The sequence below is a fragment of the Physella acuta genome, unplaced genomic scaffold, assembly GCF_028476545.2.
Source record: "Physella acuta isolate Inbredline_101_S28 unplaced genomic scaffold, ASM2847654v3 ptg001297l, whole genome shotgun sequence".
NCBI classification, from domain to species: domain Eukaryota; kingdom Metazoa; phylum Mollusca; class Gastropoda; family Physidae; genus Physella; species Physella acuta.
This window is the reverse complement of record NW_026732812.1, coordinates 39,248-62,167: the sequence shown is the minus strand read 5'-3', so window position 1 is coordinate 62,167 and position 22,920 is coordinate 39,248. Positions and strand designations below refer to the sequence as shown.

General features: G+C 31.4%; 2 protein-coding genes across 2 annotated transcripts in view; one reads left to right on the top strand and one right to left on the bottom strand.

The window, feature by feature from the left end:
* The window catches only part of LOC131958173 (cubilin-like), a 54,368-nt gene that overhangs the window by 9,425 nt on the left and 22,023 nt on the right, over nucleotides 1–22,920 (bottom strand). Inside the window, exons 21-31 of the mRNA XM_059323044.1 lie at nucleotides 22,506–22,633; nucleotides 15,689–15,875; nucleotides 15,404–15,567; nucleotides 12,233–12,414; nucleotides 11,878–12,031; nucleotides 9,751–9,917; nucleotides 8,573–8,726; nucleotides 6,992–7,173; nucleotides 6,347–6,524; nucleotides 5,716–5,888; nucleotides 4,220–4,382 (exon numbers count right to left, since the gene is read on the bottom strand). Of these exons, the coding sequence (XP_059179027.1) occupies nucleotides 4,220–4,382; nucleotides 5,716–5,888; nucleotides 6,347–6,524; nucleotides 6,992–7,173; nucleotides 8,573–8,726; nucleotides 9,751–9,917; nucleotides 11,878–12,031; nucleotides 12,233–12,414; nucleotides 15,404–15,567; nucleotides 15,689–15,875; nucleotides 22,506–22,633 (1,832 nt within the window). The remainder of the gene's footprint in view (nucleotides 1–4,219; nucleotides 4,383–5,715; nucleotides 5,889–6,346; nucleotides 6,525–6,991; nucleotides 7,174–8,572; nucleotides 8,727–9,750; nucleotides 9,918–11,877; nucleotides 12,032–12,232; nucleotides 12,415–15,403; nucleotides 15,568–15,688; nucleotides 15,876–22,505; nucleotides 22,634–22,920) is intronic.
* On the top strand, nucleotides 19,093–19,581 carry LOC131958179 (uncharacterized). The gene is made up of 2 exons (XM_059323051.1): nucleotides 19,093–19,295; nucleotides 19,444–19,581. Exons 1-2 carry the CDS (start codon nucleotides 19,100–19,102, stop codon nucleotides 19,572–19,574), a joined length of 327 nt encoding a protein of 108 aa, XP_059179034.1. The 5' UTR covers nucleotides 19,093–19,099; the 3' UTR covers nucleotides 19,575–19,581.

Sequence of the window (22,920 nt, the reverse complement as noted above, 5' to 3'; positions counted from 1 at the left end):
TGTTTTATATAAGAATATTCGAGAAAGTTTAGGGGAGATCACTCCCGTTTTATTTGTATACACGAAGAATAGAGAAAGTCTTGTAATCGTGCAAAAAAAATCGAGATTTTTACAAATCTCGACGATTTACACCGCACTGATACGGAAAAACATAATTTTGAAATCTTGTCCGTATGTCTGTGTGTGTGTGTGTAAACACGTTAACTTGAGTACCGTTTCAGCTAGGTTGATGAAATTTCATATATAAGTATTTTAACAAAATCGTAGATCCGTATCAACTTTTGAGCGATTTCCGATAACCGTAAGTGGTACTTTTTCTACTTTGAATTTTTCAAAAGCCTATAACTTGAGTACTATTTCAGATAGATAAATGACATTTCACATGTAAGTAAAAGATCTAATTATTCTCTACCTTCTGTTAAATTTTGAGTAATTTCCGTTGACCGGAAGTACTAATTTACGCTATTTCCGATTTCTCAAAAACGCATTTAAATTTATAAGTACTAATAATATTGCGCACTATTATGCACATTTCATTTGGCGTTCACTTGAGGTGCAATTCTTTTTTCTACGAGATTTTATTCTATTTTAAAAACTTAAAGTATTTAAAATGGAGTTCCTATCCCCTGTTGTTTTATATAAGAATATTCGAGAAAGTTTAGGGGAGATCACTCCCGGTTTACTAATACATAGATTTATAAAATGAATAGAAATGCGTTATATTTAATAACAAAATGTGGCTGTGTTAACTTTTTTTTTTTACTTTAAATAATAGATAGATCTGCAGGAATATGTAGAAGAGCAGATAAAGTCTGATTTAGATCGAGAGTCTAAATATAGCACATGCCAAAAGAAGTTTTTTGTTTTTTTCACAACACCGACCAAATCTGGTCACAACCTCGGCTAATATATTTCTCGCTCTGTTTATTTGCCATTGTGTGACCAAATAGAATTAATTTGTTACACTTAATGACCTAACTTAGGACAGGTGTATTAATTTGAAACAAAAACATTTCACGCAGCTATAGACAATCGAAAGTCTTGGGACCTTTGCCAGCTCTGATACATAGCACGAATCGGTGAAAGAAAATGTTTGTTTTTAAAGATTAACTTCAGATACTTAAAGAAAAGGAATTGTGTACAGGCTAATTACACAGACGTCTCCAGATTAATCTATTGCGGAGTGAGGGCTAAAGCTATAGCTAGGTATATTGAGATAAAAGAACAGAACGTAACGCTCATAACTTAGTTCAAAACACAGCATACACCATAAAATACACAGCAAAATAAAACAACAAACACTAAAAATAAAAACATGCAAAGCACAACAAATTAAAGGTACACTATACAACAAATAACTAAAAACACGACAAACCACAATATACAATAATTATATTATTATATTAACTGAGGCGTGGCTAGGGAAGGGCCGATGTGGCGGCCGCTATAGGCACCAACCCAAAGGGAGCGCCAAACGTGGTAGATAAAAAAGCTCATTACTGAATTATACATAGTCGAAATAAAGAATTATAGACTGCTTCTTAGTATTACGGACTTATTTAATTGTTTTCTACATCAATTGTGAGACACCAAAAATAAAAGGCAATGCGACGTAAAAAGCGCCCCAAACTTTCCAAATGATGGAATTGTTACAATTATGCGTAATATTGATTTGAATTTGAAAAAAAAGCAATATAGCAATAGTTATTCAAAACTGAGATTACAGCGTCTCCTTCGCGGTCAGCGCATTTAGAGTAAGCATGACGTTCTTATAAACAGTATATGTGAACAGTTCACCGTCGTCGATGGTTTTCTCTTCAGCTTCTTAATTTAACGTGTGGCTTATCCGTACATCCATACTAGACATTGCTAGTTTGTACGAACCTCTACCTGAGGCCTATCTTGTATAAGCGTGACGTTTTTTCTCGGCAAGGTCAACCCGACCTGTGAACAGTTCACCTTCAAACGAGCCCAGTAAGGCAAAACATAAGGAGTACAATCGTGTAGACCACACTGAAATTTATAACAGGAAAATCGTGTAGACCACTCAGTAGGCTAGTTTATACTTGATATATTTTATAAGAAAATATATCTAGTATAAACTAGCCTACTTTTTTTTTTAAAATCACTTTTTAGTCTTCTTGGAGGTACGCGCAATTTTAAGCTTTTAAACTTGAAATTTATGAAATGGAAAAAAAAAATGTTTTCTAAGAAAATCAACAGGCATGAAAAGCTGGTTCCTAATGGTTCCAAATTTTTGTTGCCTGAAAGCATATTTTCAACCAAAATTGAATATATTTAAAAACATTATTTTAATAAATACAAAATTACTTCCGGTTTCATTAAAGCTAGAAATAACCAAAGAAATTATTACTAGTAGTATAATAGTAATTTAGCAAACGCTTTTATTACTTTCTCGTATACTCGAAGTGTAGAGAAAGTCTTGTAATCGTTCACATTTTTAGCGCAATTTAAAAAAAAAAGAAAATTGCGTTTAATAATGCGTCATTTCTGGATGGATGTGTGGATGTATGGATGTATGTCCACAGCTTTAAGTCGTATCTCCTCCTCAACGAAGCAATATCGAGGACTAGTTCCAAAAGAAAATATGTTAAGCAAGTTCCAAGGATGATTGTGGGCCAAAAAAATTCCCGGAATTCCTTCCTGGATTTCCCGGAAAAGCCAAAATACCTCAAACAAATGCAGTTTTTGTTCCATATTTCGGCAACCAGACCACTTAGCGACTTAAAACATTTACCAATTGATTCCTGCCATAATTTAGACCAATATTGCCGAAGAAAGTTTTCAAAAATATCCTTTCGTTCGGTCACAAAAAATTAATTAAGAACATTTAAACTGAGCATCGTGTAGGTTTTTAGCGCAAAGCTGAGGTTCGAAAGAATTTTACCATAGCGAATGAGCGGAGGTTCAAAAGAATTTTTTTTAAATTTAAACTGAGCATCATGTAGGTTTTTAGCGCAAAGTGCTGAGGTTCGAAAGGATTTTACCATAGCGAATGAGCGGAGGTTCGAAAGGATTTTTACGTAGGTCTGTGAATTCTAAAAAATTAATTAAGGAAATTGCGCTTAAATTGTCACTAGACTTTTTATTAACTTGTTTTTTTAAATCGAGATTTTTACACCTCCCTGAGTCGGAAAAACTTTGCAATCTTGTCCGTATGTGTATGTGTGTGTGTGTGTGTGTGTGTAAACACGATAACTTGAGTACCGTTACAGCTAAATTGATGCAATTTCATATATAAGTATTATATCAAATTTGTAGATGCGTATCAACTTTTGAGCGATTTCCAATAACCGGAAGTGGAACTTTTTCTACTTTGAATTTTTCAAAAGCCTATAACTTGAGTACTCTTTCAGATACATAAATGAAATTTCATATTTAAAGTAAAAGATCAAATTATCTACCTTTTGTCAAATTTTGAGTAATTTCCGTTGACTGGAAGTAGATCTAGTAATTTACGCTATATTCTATTTCTCAAAAAACGCATGTGAATTTATAAAAAGTACTAATAATATTCAGCACTATTATTCGCATTTTGTTTGGCATTCACTTAGTGCGCAATTCTTTTTTCTACGCGATTCTATTCTATTTTAAAAAGTTAAAAATCATGTCTATATCCCTAGTTTCCATCCCCCATAGTGTTATATATTATTATGAATATTCGAGAAAGTTTAGGGGAGATCACTCCCGGTTTATTTTAATAAGGTATAAATTCACTTTTCAGTATTATAAGTTGATGGGAATCAAAAGAAGAACATTAATTTTGAACTAGTGAGTACATGTATTAAGATTTTGTGTATTGGAAGAATTTTTTTAGTGGTGCGATGAGGTAGGGCAAATATGTGAAGTTATATGTTAGGTTATTGAAAAGAATGCACAAGGATAGTCATTGTTGTCTTGTTCATGAAAGGTAGTAGGTAGTGTTCTATGTCAATGAAGTCGTGCCTGTGTGAATGTATGCTATGAGCGTGTGTCTAGACTGAAGTCTTGTCTATGAAATAGCGAGTCATGTCATATCTGTTTAAGTGGAAAATTATATTCCTTGTGTCATCACCCTGTGCTGATGTCTGAGTTATTATATTGTCCTTCAAAGCTATCTTCATTGAGAATTCCTCTTTGTGGTCTGTATGAGGTTACTGTAGCTGATAACAGTTGCTCAGGATCAACAATAAAGAATTTAATGAACAGAATCTAATACCTGTTTTGTATTCAGCTTTAAAGCCTTTATTCTTAACGCCTTGTAATGACAACATGCGAATGGACATTTGATTTCCAGTTGATCTGTACTCTGTCTGGTTTGGTAGTTGATTGTCACAAAGCCTTCCAAGGGAGACCTCATTTGAATCAATTACATCAAAGATCTACAAAAGATGATGAGATATATCTCATTTCCATATAGGAAGTTTTCAGTAGCATTAATGCAAACTCACAATGACAATGCTTGCCTGCAAAAGGATTACCTTGTATCCACAGTGCATGAACACACCACAATGACAAATGATGAGTGTTTAATTTGTAATATAATAAGCGAGCTGCTATAATGTACAACCAGCATCTTAAAATTCTGTTATTAATAATATTGAAATGATTTACTTTGATATAGGCCTACATATTATTTTGTTAGATACATATACGTGACCGTCTACAATGCATTCAGTGGCTTAGCACCTTTGACAGATTTTGAACTTTTCAGTCAGCCTTGAAACATTGTTAATGCTGGCTGCATGGGTGAAAGCCTGTTAATAACAGATCAGCAGAGGGCCCATGGATGACCAGGGGCACTAACCAGATAAGGCACACTATATATATAGATCTATATGTATATACATATATATTATTTTTAAGTAAAAGTGTAATTCATGATGCTAAAAATAAGAGTCAAATCTTTGTGTTTCTAAAGAAGATACAGGTAATATTAATGCAAATTACCAATTACACAAATTATGTTATAATATTTGGAAATGAACTCCAATTATAAGTTACATGATAGAATAGTAAAACTAAAGCTATTGTAGTATAAAAGGATATACTTATTGACACAAAAGATAACAATTATGGGTTGATATGAATTTTAAAATATTCTATCCTATGACTTAGTTTTGTTCTTAAATTAAAACAATGAAAATCTTCAGAAATAACTTTTTTTAAGAACAACTATGATTTTAAAATAGAAATCAATTGAACTAAAATATTTGAAAATAATATATTTTGCTTTTCATATTGAGAATTTCTACAATAAGTTTAATTTATTAATATTAGTTTTAAAATGTTTAGCAGGCATGCAGATGTTGTATACATTTAATATTAAATAACATGGAATATAACTCGTTTAGTTTATAATTTGTCATTGCATTTGTACAACTTAGTAAATACAAATTGTTTCTTTTTAAAATGTTAGATGGTAGGCATAATAAGTAGCTAGATTTTATTTTTATTACTTCAGGCAACTATCCCAAAATTTTTCATACTGTTTTTATTTCAGGTCTGGCTATAAAATTAGTATAAAATAAATGTTCAGTAAACAAATCACATTACGCTGATACAAATTGGTTTAATTTTAGTTTTCGACAATTAGAAATTAAAGGATTTAACTGTACAAAAAGAAGTGAATAACCCATTGTTTTTCCTGTAAAAAAACTAAAAAGTTTTTGTACAAATGATATTATTAAAGTAAAAAATTTTGTAATCACTTACTTCTACATAGTCATTGGGGCAATTCCCAAGAGCAAAGTCTGTAAATGTAAGAACAACATTATGTCCTTCTCCAACAGTTATCCTCCAGTGACATGTTGAATTGCTGTCATAATTTTGTGGGTAGTTTTTAGACATTATTGTAGCTGTCATAGCAGAGAAATTTCCACCACATCCTGAAATACATTGTTTTATTAATTTAAGAAGAATCATATCAAGTCATCTTACATGGTTTGTCTTGGTTTAAAATAACCCTCTCTTATAGTTAAATTTAATTATGCTCTTTATATTTGAAGGCGAGTTTAAGGAATATGTAAAAGATTTTTATATGAATTACAATATTCTCATTTCCAGTAATTTGATACTTTAAGAGTTTTTTTTAGATCAGCTTTCTAATGAAAATAATTTATACTATAAAAGTCAACATGATATAGACCATTTCACAGTAATAAAATGTGTTTCTATGTAGGCCCATTATCATCGTTCTAAGCCAAATTAACAAAAGATCTATTTTAAGCAAATATTTGACCACACATTATTTCAAATCAAAGAAAAACTCTTTGATGTCTGAAGACAACCCATAGAAAAATGCAGAGAATAACTGAGGTATACATATATATATACATTTTGTTACCTCCAGGTATTGCCCTGTATGTAGCACTGAATCCATTTCTTTTTATTGAAGCATCACTCGAAGCACCACTCATAAACTTAATGAACATCTGGTTTCCATGTGATGTGATGATTTGGTTTGATTGTGCATGACATAGCTGAGTAAGAAGTGGGCCTTGATCACTTCCACCTTCAAAAACCTGAAAAATAATTAACACAAAGTATTGAGAAACAAACTGAAACTTTACCTTCAACAAGATGTTCATGTTAGTATGATGGGATGTAGATCTATATGAGTATAATAAGATGAGCTGTTCTATGATAAGAGTGTCCCTTGATATATATTTGAAACAGTATTTAAGTACATTGTTGCATGCCTATTTAGTACAAAATATTCAAATGTATTTATAATTTTTAAATTTGTTGAAAATTGTGCATAAATTCCTTTATTAAAAAATTTCTGACATATAATGTTTAGAACTTTAATATTCCAAGAAGCATAGGTAAATAGTGTAGTTCATTTTTTAAATCCTAAATTTGTACAAAAAACAAAAAAAAAAAAAAAAAAACAATTTAAAAATAAATACTACTATCTTAGTTAATATCATTACTAATCAATTAAAAAAAAACATTACAACAAAGGTGTATGAAACAGTTTAAATGATACCTTCACATAGTCATATTCACAGAAACCGTGAGCTTCTAGTTGAAATGTTGGAAATGTAAGTTCAATTGCCTGATCCAAGTTAGCAATAATTCTCCATACACATTCAATGTTTCTGTTATAAGGATTTGGGAAGTTTGGACTGGTAAAGTTGCCCGTAGGATCTTGCAATATTCCTCCACAGCCTAGAAATTTAAAAATTGTAACAATTGAAGAAAATTATTTTTTCAGCAAGAATGAATTTTAAAAAATACATTGGTAGGAACATAATACATTTTAGTTGTTTTTAGACCTGGCAGTAAATAGAGCAGAAGAATTCAAATTCAAATTTATTCAAACAACGGTTACAATTGTAGGCACAAAGGCCTTTTTTCACATTGGCCGTTTAATAAGATTATTCATTTGTATCAGTTACCTCAGCATGTGAAAGAATACTGTCAGTTCTATGATCAACCACCATTTTTTTAAAGTCAGGTCCCCAACAGAGCTGGGTGAACTCTTTTTAGAACAATCCAGAAACTGACTTTTGCATAGGCATCTCTGCACTCCACCATACCACTTCAGTCTTAACATTATTGAACTTATGGCACATAGCCAGAATGGAGTTTACTACAATGGTATCTTTAATATTTCTTTCTTCTTTAGAATAGTTTGTATTGTCAATGTTGTTTGGAGATTATTTAAATATTATGGCAGTTTTCACTACTATTTTTAATATTGCACATAGTCACATTCATTGCATTTCTATTCAATGCATGTTATTTAACCTAAATGTTTTAGTAATTAAATTGCATAATTGCAATTTAAATAAAACCTGAGATCAAAAATTATTTTATAGGCAGTTAAATAAATGTATGATAATTGATGAGTAAAAGGAAAAAAAATTGTAAGAATATAAACCATTCAAAGATTTTTTTTTATTTTTGTAGAAAGTATCTAATAGTTAAAAAAAAAAAAAAATTAACTGCTGTTTTTTTTTACATTCATGTAACTGCCTATCACAAAATATTACTAGCAATGACACACACAAACACACACACACACATATCATCCAATGTAAACATAGATCTATTTTTTTTTAAATTTCTGCAATCAACTGAAGTGTTTTTTTTAAAATTGATTTTTGGGCATTCAACAAAACAGCTCGAGGGCCTATTGTCTTCAGACAAGCCTTTTGGCACCCCCTCTCCCATTACCTCATGTTGAGATTTTACAACTTTCTTGCATGAAAGCTCTTGATTCCAATGTAAAAATTTGTTGTTTATAATGAATTATGTTGCATAGAAATATGTTTCGCATGACTGAAATAAAACCATATTATTGGATTGCAAACCTGAAAGTAACAAATTGGAATCTTGTGCTTGAGTCCACCCAGCTCTAATGGGTACCTGATTCACATTAGGCAAAGTAAGAATTACTGGGAATAGACTTGTCTATCAGGACTGATAATGCATTTTTACTTTACTTATCCCCTGCATTAATTTTTTATTTATTAATGAGCTCTAGAAGAAAATCAAACTATTATTGTTTTAATGTAAAATAAATATCTTAATATAAAGCATAATGTAATATTGATATAATTACCAATGAACGCCCATTCAAGTCTAAATCCACTAAAGACAATTGATGAATCAGTGATGAAATTTAGCTTCAGAACATTACCACTGGAGTTATAGGACTGTGGTATAGTGTTGCCTGTAAGGCGCCTACTTTGAGAAGAGTTTTGAACATCTGTAATCTGCAAGTGTCACACATACATATATATATATACATATATATATATATATATATATATATATATATATATATATATATATATATATATATATATATATATATATATATATATATATATATACACCACTTTAAAAATTCTGAATTTCAACATCAGTTTTTCCTAGTTATAATATATATATATTATGATATATCATATTTTACAATGTACAATACAGTTTATATTAAAACTTTTGTAATTTATGTTCTATTACTTATTATTTACATATATTTCTAAACTGTAAGCAAATATATAAATATGAAATGGACTATGCGCACTGTGGGTATGTGTGTAAAAGACATACATATAGTAAAAAACTAGACTTGATTGCTGAAGTGGAGTATTTCTAACGTGTTAATTTTTGGACTAAATTGAATCAGGAATGTCAGCCTGCGTCCCGGCAGAATGATTTGGAGCCCCCAGCAATAGACTATGGATAAGATTAAATTATAGTTGTTCACTAAATTGAATCAGGAGCATCTGCAATATATATTCACTGTGTGCTTAAGTATTTGGCCTTGTAGGTTGAGAGGGTGTAAGGTAGCAAAACCTAAACTTCAGAGTTAGAACTCTGGGTAGATTACGCCAGTTAGCTCAGGATATATTAAACCATGTAGTTATAGTAGAGAAAACAACTAAATCAAGTAACGCTGCATTACAGATGTTTTGGGTTGATATAAAATGATGGAAGCATATCCAGAAAGAAAATCAGACTGAAGCCCGAGTCAACAGGCCATATGGATGCTCTAAAATGAAAACTTTGGCTTAGGTCGCACTTTTGTACTCATTCTAGGGCTGACTTAGCCATTTACCCCTCTCTTTTTCCACCACATATTGAAAAAACTAATCATAACGGAACCAAAAGCCAAATGTGGACAAACACAGCACTATTTAACAGTCAGAAGCTCATGTAGAGCCTTTAATATAATTAAATATGGGCTTAGAGAAAAAAAATTTTATTTATAGTTATTTTTATTTTATAACAAACCTGAAGATAGTCATGGTCTTCCAAAAGAAATGTAGCAAACTCCAAATTTATCTTGTTCCCTTTATTTACTTCAATGAACCATGTGCAATTTAAATTGTTGAGATATGAATTAGGATAATTTTGACTTTCAATGGCACCCCCAAATCCAGTAAAGTTTTTGTTACAATCTAGAAGATAAAAAATGTGTACATAATTATAAACTCAAAATTGTAAAGGTTAAACTTCAAGTATATAAAGTTAATACAATATTAAATTCATTAAATAAATACTAAATTTACTGCTTGGCTATTAAAACACTTATTACTAATGTGATATATAAATATACAAAGTAAATAAATTAAAGCAAAATATAATGACTTTGAAGATTGAAATTTTTATCTATAAATAAGACTATTGTCTTGTTACAAATATTTCTTTAGGGTGTTGCTAGACCTACTTTTTTACCATCACCTTGGTGTCTAGCCTCATTTTCATTTTATTTTTTCAGAAAGTATTTTGGTGTCCTTTCAGAATATATCAACATCAGTTTTAATTAGCTAAATCTGCTTCAATACTAATATAATTACAACAATTTGTTGTAGGCAAACACTTGCTAGTTGTAATTTAATTTCCCAATATGCTGGGTTTATTTGAAGCAAAAAGTAAGAAGTACACTTTGAATATATTACGTAATCTTTAATCCATTAATTAAAAGATCGCTACTTTTATAAGTAATTTAGTGTTAATTGTTACCAAACCAATATCTATTTTAAAAAAAACTATTTAATACAAGAAGAATGTATACAGATAATAGCTTGAATGTGACAAATGCCATTGAAGCCATTTCTAGAAACTGTAATGAGTTTGAACAAGATGAACATCATGAGACATCACTTTTTAACTTTCTCGTAAACTGAATATAGAGTTTTATAATCATGCAGAAAAATTAAATGAAATTTTAATAGTTTTCAGTTTTACACCTCCCCATTGTATTGTATACTGAACATAAATGATGCATTGTAATCATGCAAAAGAAATTGAGATTTTGACAAATTTTGATGTTATATAACCTTCCAAAGCTGCAAAAACTTAAATTTGCCATCCTGTCTGTTTGTGTGTCTGTAAACACGATAACTTGTGTGCCATTTCAGTTATACTGACCAGATTTTATATATAGTATTAATTTTGTAGCTGTCTATCAATTTTGAGTAATACATACTATACATCTGGTCTCTCAAAAGCTGATAACCTGAGTACTATTAAAGTTTGGTTGACAAAATTTCAAATATAAGTATTAGATTATGTGCAAAGGTTCCTTCCAACTTGTATACAAGTTCCAGTAGCCGAAAGTGGTACATTGCTCAATTTCCTATGGAACATGTTACTTTGAATACTGCTTCAGTTAGGTAGACTAAATTTTATACTTGGACTATTCTTTAATTTTAAGTGACCTTCGATATCTGGAAGTGGTACTTACTCTATTTCAGGTTTCTAAAATACAGATAACAAAAGTACTGTTTCAGTTAGATGAACAAAATTTCCAAATTAGGTATAAGATTTTATTCTGTTGATTTTGTCAAATTTTGAGTGACTTCTGGTAACCGGAAGTAGTGCTTTACAGTACTTCTGATTTCTCAAAAAATATCACTTCTACCAGACTGATTTGTTTCAAACTTTTCACATAGGTCAAGACTTGACAATAAAGCACTGTGACATAAATTGTGTCTTAATTAGATGTTTTATTAACATTTTAAAAAATTTATTAAAGTTTCTTCATAAAGTACTTATTTTCCACTCAATTATGACATTCATTTGGAGGGCAATTCTTTTTACTATTCGATATTACTAGTCTATTTAAAAATATTTATGTATTAAAAAACTAATAAAAAGCCTTTCTATAGCTAGATTGTATTGAAAGTATTACAATGAAATAGTCTTTCTTTGTAGTAATTTAATCATTTACAGCTCTTAAAGAATTAATTTATAGGCTACTCATTAACTATGAAAATTGAAATCATTATCAAATTAAAGGCTCACAAATGTAGATTTTTATTTGTTTAAGTCTAAGTGTTCTTTAAAAAATATGAATTTAAAATTAAGTTTCATTAAGTCAACCAATGTAGGCTGGTTTAAACAAAATCCACTCACTTGTAATATACTGTAAACTGAATCCCCTGCCTTCTATGACTTGGTCACTCTTAAATTTTATCCACAGCTTGTTAGACTCAGTGTAAATGGGGTGAGGAAGGGTGCGGCCACAAAATTTACCAAGCATTTTTCCTGTTTCTCCATCTTCACGAATCTGTTTTTATATGCATAGAAGAACAAAGGAGGTGCATGGAAACATATAGCATGCAGCAAAGTTTAAATAGTTTATGTTAAATAGTTTTAATAAACAAGTGACTATAAAAATGGAACAGATAATATAATAAATATAAACATTTAAGGTCTTAATTAATTGCACATAAGTATAATAGTATGTACTATTATACCATAAACATACCATAAGGTAATCATAATGACACAAATAATAGTTCTCCAAGTCAATTTCAGCAAAAGTAATTATGATTGAATTTCCTTGTGCAACAGTAATGGTCCATATACAATCAGTGTTATGTGGGTAACTGTCTGGATAATCAGGGGAAGTAATACTTCCAGTTGGTGAATTTAAATCACCATAGCATCCTAAAAATTATATATAATAATGATACAAACAGCTAAAAATATGAAAAGAAACAGCATTTTTTAACTATAATTATTTAAAAAAAATAATTTACTTTCTTTAAAACAAGCTTTTGTCGCCAAAATATGTAAAAGATCTCATGAGCCACCAAAGCTTTTTATTGAAGAAAGCAAATTAGTTTAATTTTCTTATTTTTCAGTGCATTCAAAAGCTTGTTGCTATCAAGTTTTTTTTAAATATTCGTTTTATTTTCCTCTGTTTAGTGATTCCTAATTTATGAAGTCGACACAACTAAAAACATTTGCTTTAAAAAACCATCAGTAGTACACAATATCTGAAAGATGATTATCTGCCCGTTAATGCAGCCATTCGTGACCGTATTTTATGACAGCAACTTCTTAAACTTGTTACCTCACCTCAGTTTCAAATCGTTTAAAAACTTTATTATCTGCCCTTAATAGCATTCACTAGATTGACCATCTCTAAGACTGTAAACATTCTCATTAACCACAGCTCACCAGACTATTAGGGTTATTGGCTAGCTCGTTATCTGCCCTTCTGTTATTGATTATAGTAATCTTTCCAGTGATTTAATTTATTTTTATCTCCCCTTCATTTTAAACCTGTTTAATTAATTTTTAATGACTAATTAAACATCTAATCAAATTATAAAAATAGATAGACTTGTATTGTCATCAAAGGGGAACATATCTTGAAAGTTTGATAAAAAACTCACTGCATTAGAAGTGGATCAAAATTGAGTTATAAGATTAGCCACAAACCCACAAACAAACAAACATTGCAAATTCAACAAATGCTTGTAAAGAATGTGTTGTTACCCCGGAAATCTTGTCAGAAGACTTTGCGACCAATGATTGTTACTAAAACGTTTTTATGATTATTTTTCCTACTCTTTTTGTACTTATAATTTAGACAAAAGAGTCAACATTTAAGTATTAATATCAAACAGTACCAAATATTAATTATTTCTATTTCATTTGTTCTAAATTAAGTCAAATCATACCACATGATTAAAAGACTTGCTTTAAATTAGAATCAGTAGATATAAATCAAAATGACATTTAGATCCATGGTTGTCTGTTAGACTTGTAAACATCAGGGAACTTAATTTACCAAAGCGATTGCGTAACTACACTTCTACTTTATCTTATTGTCTCCTATTTCAACTTTCTTATATACAGAGTATAGAGAAAGTATTGCATAAAAAGTAAATGAGAATTTGATAGTTTTTTTTGCCATTTTACACCTCCCCACTTTATTATATGCATAAAGGATGCATAGTAATGGTGCAAAAAATCTAAATCAAGATTTTGACATATTTTTATGTTTAATAAGTTGGAAAATCTTAGTGAATGTGTGTCTGTAAACACAATAACTTGACTATTATTTCAGTTTCGTTGACGAAATTTCATAAAAAATTATCATAGCAAATTTGTTGTTTTCTAACAACTATTGGATGATTTCTGGTAACAAGACAAGGTAGCCCACTTGTGAATTCTCTACGGCTTACAACTTGAGTTACTTTAAGTTAGGTGGACAAAATTTCAAATATAAGTATTATATTGTATTCTAAGGTTTTGGTAAACTTTTAAATGATAGTCGGTAACCAGAAGTGCTTCTATTTCCATGGGAACAAGATACTTGAGTATCCCACTGTTTGTTAGGTAGACAAAATTTAATATATAAGTAAAAGATCTTAAACTTGGATTACTCTCAAATTTTGAGTGATCTCCTACATCAGGAAGTGGTACTTTATGCTATTTCCAGGTTTTAAAAAACAAATAACCTGATTGCCCTTAAGTGTCTTCCCTTTACTGTTATATAAAAATTTATCAGAAAGATTAGGGGAAATCACCCCCCCCCCCACCTTATCTATTTTTATTTAATATAGTACTTATAAACTGTATGAGTAATTTAATATCTGATTAGACTAAAAATTAGATATTATTCCACTGTGGTCAGAAATAAATTGCTATTAACAGTTTCGAAGAAATTGCTACATTAGCAATTAGTCACAACTGATTTAAAAGGTTTGACAACAAATCCACCCACAGACATTGAGACCAAAGTTACAGCTTGTATCCAAGTAATCTTTTGCAAATATTTGTATTGGGGTCTATACAATTGCAATTATAAATGGCCCTGGTGTTAGTCCCCAACAATTGTTTAAATATCTCTCATGTATCACTAATTTAATGTTTAATAACCATCATGAATCCTTGTAATACCATTCCCAGTTAACAGTAAAACAGCTGACTTGAGTAATTATATATTCAAAATACAGAGCTGGTAAAATTGAGGCAGCGTAACATTGTTTACTGGAACACACATCTAACAGCAACAATCACCATGAACAAGAGAAAGGGATAAGGACAATATGAATGGATGTGGAAACATGTAGTAAAAATGTCTTGGATAGTGGAACAAGTCAAACATTATTTATTTTCAAATGCACATAAAAACATACTGGTGAAATATTACATATCCATAGGCTAGCAGATTCTAAAACTGATAGAGGGAAATGCTTTTAGATTCTTTTCAGAAAGAAGTCCAATAGCAGAAAGTTGCCACATAATTATGCAGTAAATATTTTAATAGGCTCTACATGACTTTTTACAGCTAATTTTATTTTAACTTAAAGGTTCTGACATAAATATATGGAAAATACTTTAATTTATTTTTAACAAGAATTCAGTATCTGCAGTGAGTTTACTCATACTGTTCCAATAATGAAATAGTATGAATTGATTAACATGATTAAAAAAGTATTCTTATATGCCTATAATACACGATTACTAATTCTATGCACTAATATGTAATTATTTAGTATTTAAATATGAATCAACAAATCATCAGACTAAAAAATGTATCTAAAACTTAAGTAATAATATTTTTAGGAAAACAAATCTAACCCAAATATTAGAAAACTTAATGATTATTATGAATTGAGATATTTTTAATTAAGCTGACCTGAAGCAGAGCTACCATACTCTAATCGGAAACCTGGATGCGTGACTGTAGCATCTGTTTTAAACTTCAGATACAAACGATTGCCATATGAACGTATAGGAGGAACAGCTTCCTGATAGCCACATAGCTTAACCTTTAGTGGAGAATTTGCTGAGCCCCCATCTCTGAAAATTATTTTGAACAAAATTTATCTTTTTAATTTGAAAAACCTCAACTTAAATTATTTAACTCCTGATTGATCAGACTAGCAAGAAATACACTTATATCATGAGAATTGATTCATACCTTATTTCAAGGAAATCCCACATGCAAGTATCTGATGGCTCCAGATGAAAAGAAGTAAAGTTTAGAAATATTTGGCGTCCTCTTGGAACTGTTATAGTCCACTCACATTGTCTATGATGAGGATAGTTTTGTGGAAAATTTGGTGAAGTAATCTCACCAGAAGTTGCTGTTAAAGCCCCACCACAAACTGTAAGATGTTTTATAAATATGTTAACAAAAACTGATCCAAAGATACTAATACCCAGCTAACACAATTTATCAACCCAATGTCGTTCCAAGGTTGGCCCAATATCGCTATCTTGGCGATAAATTGGCCAAGGTCCCGCCATGCTTATGCCAGGATACGGCCAAGATTTGTACGTGCTTGCATCCCTTTGTTTTGAATAGCTTCCCTTGATACCTTGATATTTAACCGTTTTTACCCTGGCTTGCCAAGATTACAATGATTTATGTATTTACTGCAGCAATTTTATTTAAATAGGTTTGTTAAACTTAATATATGTTCCATGAAATACGTTAAAAATCAAATATAATACTTCAGTTTAAAATTAGATTTAACTACAATCTATGTTGCGTGTTTTAAACATTTTGTTTAATATTTTTAAAATTGTGTGCGTGGCTACCCGTCCAGCGTCACGCTGGTCCATCGCATCTCGGCCTAAATTCTATGTCCACATTCCTTTCTATTGTTATCAAGCCAGCATCCCGCTGGTCTTTGCTTGCCATTCTTCGCTCGCCATTTTCCTCAACAACAGAGCCTTTGTTGTATCAAGCCAGCGGCACTAAGACCTCGTCTTTATCATCGCTTAATCTACCGACGTTTGGATTCTGTTAATAATCCTTTCAAGGACTTAAAACCACTTAATCAACAGGTAACATCGTCAATTTTTATTGATAACAGATTATCCGACAACAGGTGAGCTTGTCGCATCAACAGGTATTGCACCAATTATTGACTTTTTTTTCAACAGTGAGGAGAATAATGTACATAAATTCATATTGCGGTGTAGAAAACACTTTCTGTCATTAAATAAGAGGAAGTCTATTTACATAGTTAGGCATTACAGTAACAGTCTAGGTGATTGTTTTAAATAATAAATATGTTTTCAACGAAAGAACCATCTAAAAGTTCTATTTGGAGAGCTACCCGAAAAAGGGTTAGTAATGATTTAGCTGACTGTATAAGGGCAGTACATGACGTTTCTGTCAGAGGCAGGCCCAGGAATTATGATTATGAGTATGATAGGCCTATTGATAAAAGTAGTAATCAGAAGCCTATTCTCAATGAGTTTGACAGTGTAAATTATTCATCAACACCAGTCACAGTAACTGGTCACCAAGCATGTTATTCAGAAGTTAGAAACGAAGCTCACCATCAACAGACTGGCGCTGAGCAACACATGTATGATAATACTAGCAATTATGATTATACAGATTTAAATGATATTCTGTCGGATGTAGATTGTGAGACAGATGCAGACTCATCGCCAGAAGACAACTATGAAAATAATTTACAAGAGGAAGTCAGAAAGTGGGCTATTGATTTTCAAATAAAAAATGATGCACTTAGTGCCTTACTGTGCTTATTGTGCACCTACCACCCTTCATTACCAAAGGATTCAAGAACTTTGCTGAAAACTCCTAGAAAAATAAATGTTAAAGCTATTACAGGTGGTGCATACTACCATTTTGGAATTGAAAATTGCTTAACAAAATCGAAACATTTATTTAAATTTCTACATTCTCATCCAAATGAGACTCCAGTTATCCATTTGCAAATTAATTTTGATGGTTTGCCTTTATTTAAATCCTCATGCAGTCAATTTTGGCCAATTCTTGGAAGAATTTGTAAACCATTTGAATCTGATCCATTCCTTATTGGTTTGTATTATGGAGGTAGCAAACCAGTTAGCATTGAAGAATATTTAACGGATTTTGTGAATGAAATGCAAGTACTCGAGAAAGGTGCCACTTCACTCAGATTTGAAGACAACGAAGATTCTATTTTTCCTATTAAACTGTGTATATCTTGTTTTATATGTGATGCTCCAGCGCGGTCTTTTGTTAAGAAAACAAAAGGGCATTCAGGTTACTGGGGCTGTGATAAATGTTGTCAAAAAGGGGAGTGGGCTGAAAAAGTCATCTTTCCTGAAATAAATGCAACATTACGTTCAGATGAAGCTTTCGATTTAATTGAAGATGAAAATCATCAATTTCATGGATTATCTCCCTTGACTAGTTTGTCAGTTGGCATGGTCACTCAGTTTCCTTTAGATTACATGCATTTAGTGTGCTTAGGGGTTACAAGAAGAATTCTTTTACTCTGGCTTAAGAGTCCAGTTTCAAAAGGCCTTAGAATAGGAAATCAGGCTGTCCAGCAGATATCAAACCGTCTACTACTCTTCAAAGAATATATTCCACGTGAATTCTCTAGAAAATGCCGTTCTCTGCATGATATAGAAAGGTGGAAAGCTACAGAGTTTAGGCAGTTTTTGTTATACAGTGGTATAGTTGCATTGAAAGGAAATATAGACAAAGTACATTATAGTCATTACCTTTTATTCTTTGTTGGTATTTATTGCCTTACTAGTCCTACTTTATGTTACAGTCATGTTGATTATGCACATGAACTGTTGTGTATGTTTGTAGAAGAAGCTAAAGAACTTTATGGTAAAGAATTTCTGGTTTATAATGTGCATGGGCTCACACATTTGGCAGCAGATGTTAAGAATTTTGGACCACTAGATTCTTTCAGTGCTTTTCCATTCGAAAATTTTTTGGGTATGTTGAAGAAACTTGTTCGTAAACCACAGACACCATTAGAACAAGTTGTCAAGAGGTTATCGGAAAGAGCAGTCTCAGATAAAGGATTATTTTCATCTCAAGATTTTGTAACTGACAAGCCTTATCCTTTTCCAAAAAAAAAACATTGTCTTGGGCCATTGCCAAATGGAGTTAGATGTGATCAATTTGCTCAAATTAATTTTAAAGGTATCTTTTTTTCCATAGATAATGGAGACAACTGTGTTAAAATTGAAGACACTTTCTTTTTGCTTAGAAACATTCTCATTATGGATTTGTCTTCTGAACCAGTACTTGTTGTTGAGCGATTTCTAACATGTTATGATTTTTTTCAATATCCATTATTGTCCTCAAAATTGAGCATTTTTGAGGTGTCAAATCTTTCAGGTAAATTAGAGACATTCAATGTATCAAAAATTGAACAGAAATGTGTTCTCTTACCATACAAAAAGAGATATGTGCTGCTTCCTCTGAATCACAAAGAACAAAAATATTAGAATTTGTTTTATCTAATCCATTTAAGGCTTTAATTTTTATGTAAATACTGTGTATTCATATTTGTTGCAATTAGTATAGTTTATGTATTTAAGTCTGTATTAAAGTTAAAGAATGTACCACCTTCTGGAAACTGTTGAGGACAATGTAAGGATGGTGATGGTGGTGCCAGATGTGTGGCTGCTGCCTGGCAAAAACCAATGTTACTGGCCAAGCACACCAACTGCTGGAGATGCATGGGTGCGCAATGCCAAGCAGCCATGTGAGAGCTGGCAGATTTTTACATATGAGAAAATTCTGCACAGCAATGGTAAGAATTAATATATTTTTAAATTACCAACAATTACTTATATTAAAAATTTTAAATATTAAAAGTAACATATACTTATTATAATACAATTATATTATTGTTTTTTAATGTTTTATTATAACATTTAGACATTTTTATCACATTACAGTTTCCTATGAAAAAATAAAATCACTCGAGAGAAAGGCTCTAGATAAGAGTGATGTTGAGAGCTCAGGATCAGAGCCACATCGGCAGTCACGGCCAACAATTAGATGGTATATATTACAATCTCTAATTTAGATCTTGATCTAAATATATAGCCTCATTTAAGTTTGTTATGTTTGTATAAATAATGAAAATAAAAATTTTGCATTAGGAGTCCCAATGATGATTCTGAATCATCAGAATCATCACCTGCCAGGAAGAAGCAGTGCAGAGTCGGGTGAGGCGGAGGTCAAGGTCACCTATACCTTCCATAAAATATTTGCCACAACCACCTGAAGCTTCCAAAGCTGTTCCAAAACCCCCTGTATCATATGCACAGTTTTCAGCGTCCCCTAGTTTTTCTGGCTGTAAGTGTATTGTATTTTTTAAAAATAAATCATTACTTTGTTAGCATTCTTGCTTTTGTTTGTAAAAAAATTTAGTAAAGATTTGACATAAACTATTTATTTTCTAGTCACCCAGCAAAGTACAGATCAGCTGATGCCATTTTTTAAAAAGATTATGGAAAACAACGCAGAGCTGCTTGAAGAAATCCGGCGCCTGCATAGAAAAGTGGATAGGCTTGAGGCTAAGTTAAATGGTATGGGGGAGGATATGCCAGAAACTATCCAGAGCTTGCCAGAAGGGTACACCTTTCCTTTAGAGACAGTGGAGCAAATGGTCAGCCTGGATAGTTGTCTGAATGACACTGCAGTACAGAAGAGGATGGTAAGCAATGTTATAACAAAATTACTGTTAAATTAGAAACTAGAGTGTATTATATTTCTTTCAATACTTTGTATTAACTGAATACTTTTTGTTCAACAGAGTCTTTACCTCAGCAACTATGGAGGTAAAAATGCTCGACATGGTCTGTTCAGGGTTTTAAAAGAATTAATATGTCCTCAATTGTCGACTCTTTACTCATTTGAAGGCAAAAAAGGAAAACTGAAATTCAATGACCTCCGGAACCTCAAGATGACAATTTTTGGTAAAATGAAAATGGCTTCTTTGCTTCCAATAACTTAAAATTATATAGGCCTATTTGTATATATCTAGAGCTGTCTGCCTATACAGAAAGACAAAGATGAGGTAAATGACAGATATATGGACAGAAGAATTGACAAGGCAAGATGCTGATAAGTTTTACTATTTTTTTTCAGATTCTATACTAAGATCTTTTAAAAATTCTACTATAAAAGAACTGGAAAAGGGGACAAGTGAATGGCTTGCCATGTCTGGTGACCGTGCAGGGGGGAGAAAAAGAAGTGAGGGCCCCAACAAACAGCTACATAATCATAAAGAGGCTGAGTGATTATTTTAAGCATCAGCCCCCCCCCCCCCCCCCCAATCCCAAGTAAAACAAAATTGCTTACCTTCATTAATGGTATTTTTAAAAAATCATTTTTTTAATAGAAGTACAAGTTTATTCAAAATAACATAAATGCCTTAGTGATAGTGTTTACTACATTGTAAATCTGTGAAAATGCTGAAATTTTTTAACAAATACTATTACCCCTGTTATTTAAATGTATAAATTAAGTAGGCCTATTTTGTTTGAATGTTATTTTTACTTACCATAGTACACGACAGCTTCTGTATTCTTGTACAGTAAATTAAGTTTTTACATTAGTTTAATTTAAACTGTACTTAACAGCTGTTACATTATATGAACATTTTTGTATATTTGTTTTTAATTTGTTTGTATAAAATTAAAAGTCAACATGAAAGCTACTAGACTACTATTTACATATTCATTTTCTATCAGTACTTTATAATATAGTTATAGTTTTCTTACATTTGAATGAATTGTATAATACATATTTTAATAGATGAACAGTTTTTTGTGAATGTATTGCTGCTTTATTACATTTTGATTAAAGTTTCTTTCACATTTTGAAATTAACTTTGTAAATATTATGACTGATATGAGAATGGAGCTTTTTGTATGTAAAAAATCATAATTTGAGCCTATTTTAGGCCAGGATATAAAAAAAGGTTGAGCCAAGGTACAGCCAAAATATAGCCATTATTGGGCCAAGATATAGCAAATATTGGGCCAAGATGTAGCCAGGATAAAATACACAATGAGCCAAGGTATAGCCAAGATATAGCCATTATTGGGCCAAGATATAGCCATTATTGGGCCAAGATATTGCCATTATTCTGCCAAGATGTAGCCAATATTGGGCCAAGATATAGCCAATATTTGGCCAAGATATAGCCAATGTTGGGCCAATATGTAGCCGGGATATAGCCAATATTGGGCCAAGATATAGCCAATATTTGGCCAAGATCTAGCCAATGTTGGGCCAATATGTAGCCGGGATATAGCCAATATTGTGCCAACATTGCGCCAACATCATGCCGAGTTTCACTACCAATGTTTGGCCAAGGTTAAGCCAATGTTGCACCAAGATGTAGCCAATATTGGTAACCAATGTTTAGCCAATATTGGGCCAATATATGTGTGCTGACTGGGTATGTGAATATCAACAGATGCACAAAAATAACTCCACTTCCAATTGTGATTGTGATGGCAGTCAATAATGAAAAGAACCTATATACATTAAAACATACTGCTTTTTAAAAACAATATTGAGTAGTCTATCTCTTTTCATTCAGTTATCATTAATTCTGAAAATATTTTAAACATACGTTGCCTCAACTGTAATAAAAATTAATGTAGAAATATATTTTTTAATACCTTCATGTTATTGGGTGTGTAACAGCATGCATAGTCTAGTAAATTCAAACACAATTTTTTTTTCTTTTAATTATCTGTAAGAACTAATCTGACAAACTAAGAACAATGATAAAAAAACTTATTGTCTTTCAACAGCAATATTTATTTTAAAAGTATAGTCAGTAATTCTAAAGAGTAAAAGCTCAACATGGTGCTCCAGAGAGACCTTTTTTGTTAAATCTAGCCCTGACCTGACTTTCATATTGGTAGAAATAAAAGCTAATTATATATTCTAAGGCAAAGTAACAGAACCTGACATAATTTAAAATGAAATCACTTACAAGTACTAGTATTCAAAGCCACAAAAGAAGCATAGAAACCATCATAAGCAACACTTGAATCTGTAATCATCACAACAGTTAAATAGTTGTCAGATGAGGTAATCACAGGAGGTCTTTCACGGCAGAATCTGAATTAAAACAAGAAAACTTTTAAACCATGTATAAAATGATTATCTAAAATATAACAAAACCTCTTGAGTGCCAAAGTGACACTGCTTACTTTTTTTTTGCATGTATAGTGAAAGAGGTAGCTTGTCCTCCACCTAAAATATGGACCACAAACAGAACCAATTTTTAAAAAAATAAATTTTGCAAGGACCAAACTTTTTATGCTGGTACTCTAAGTGTGTGATAGTTCTTCAATTAACTGTACTGGGCCAGTATGATCTTTTGAGGCAGATGTTTATAAATGCTC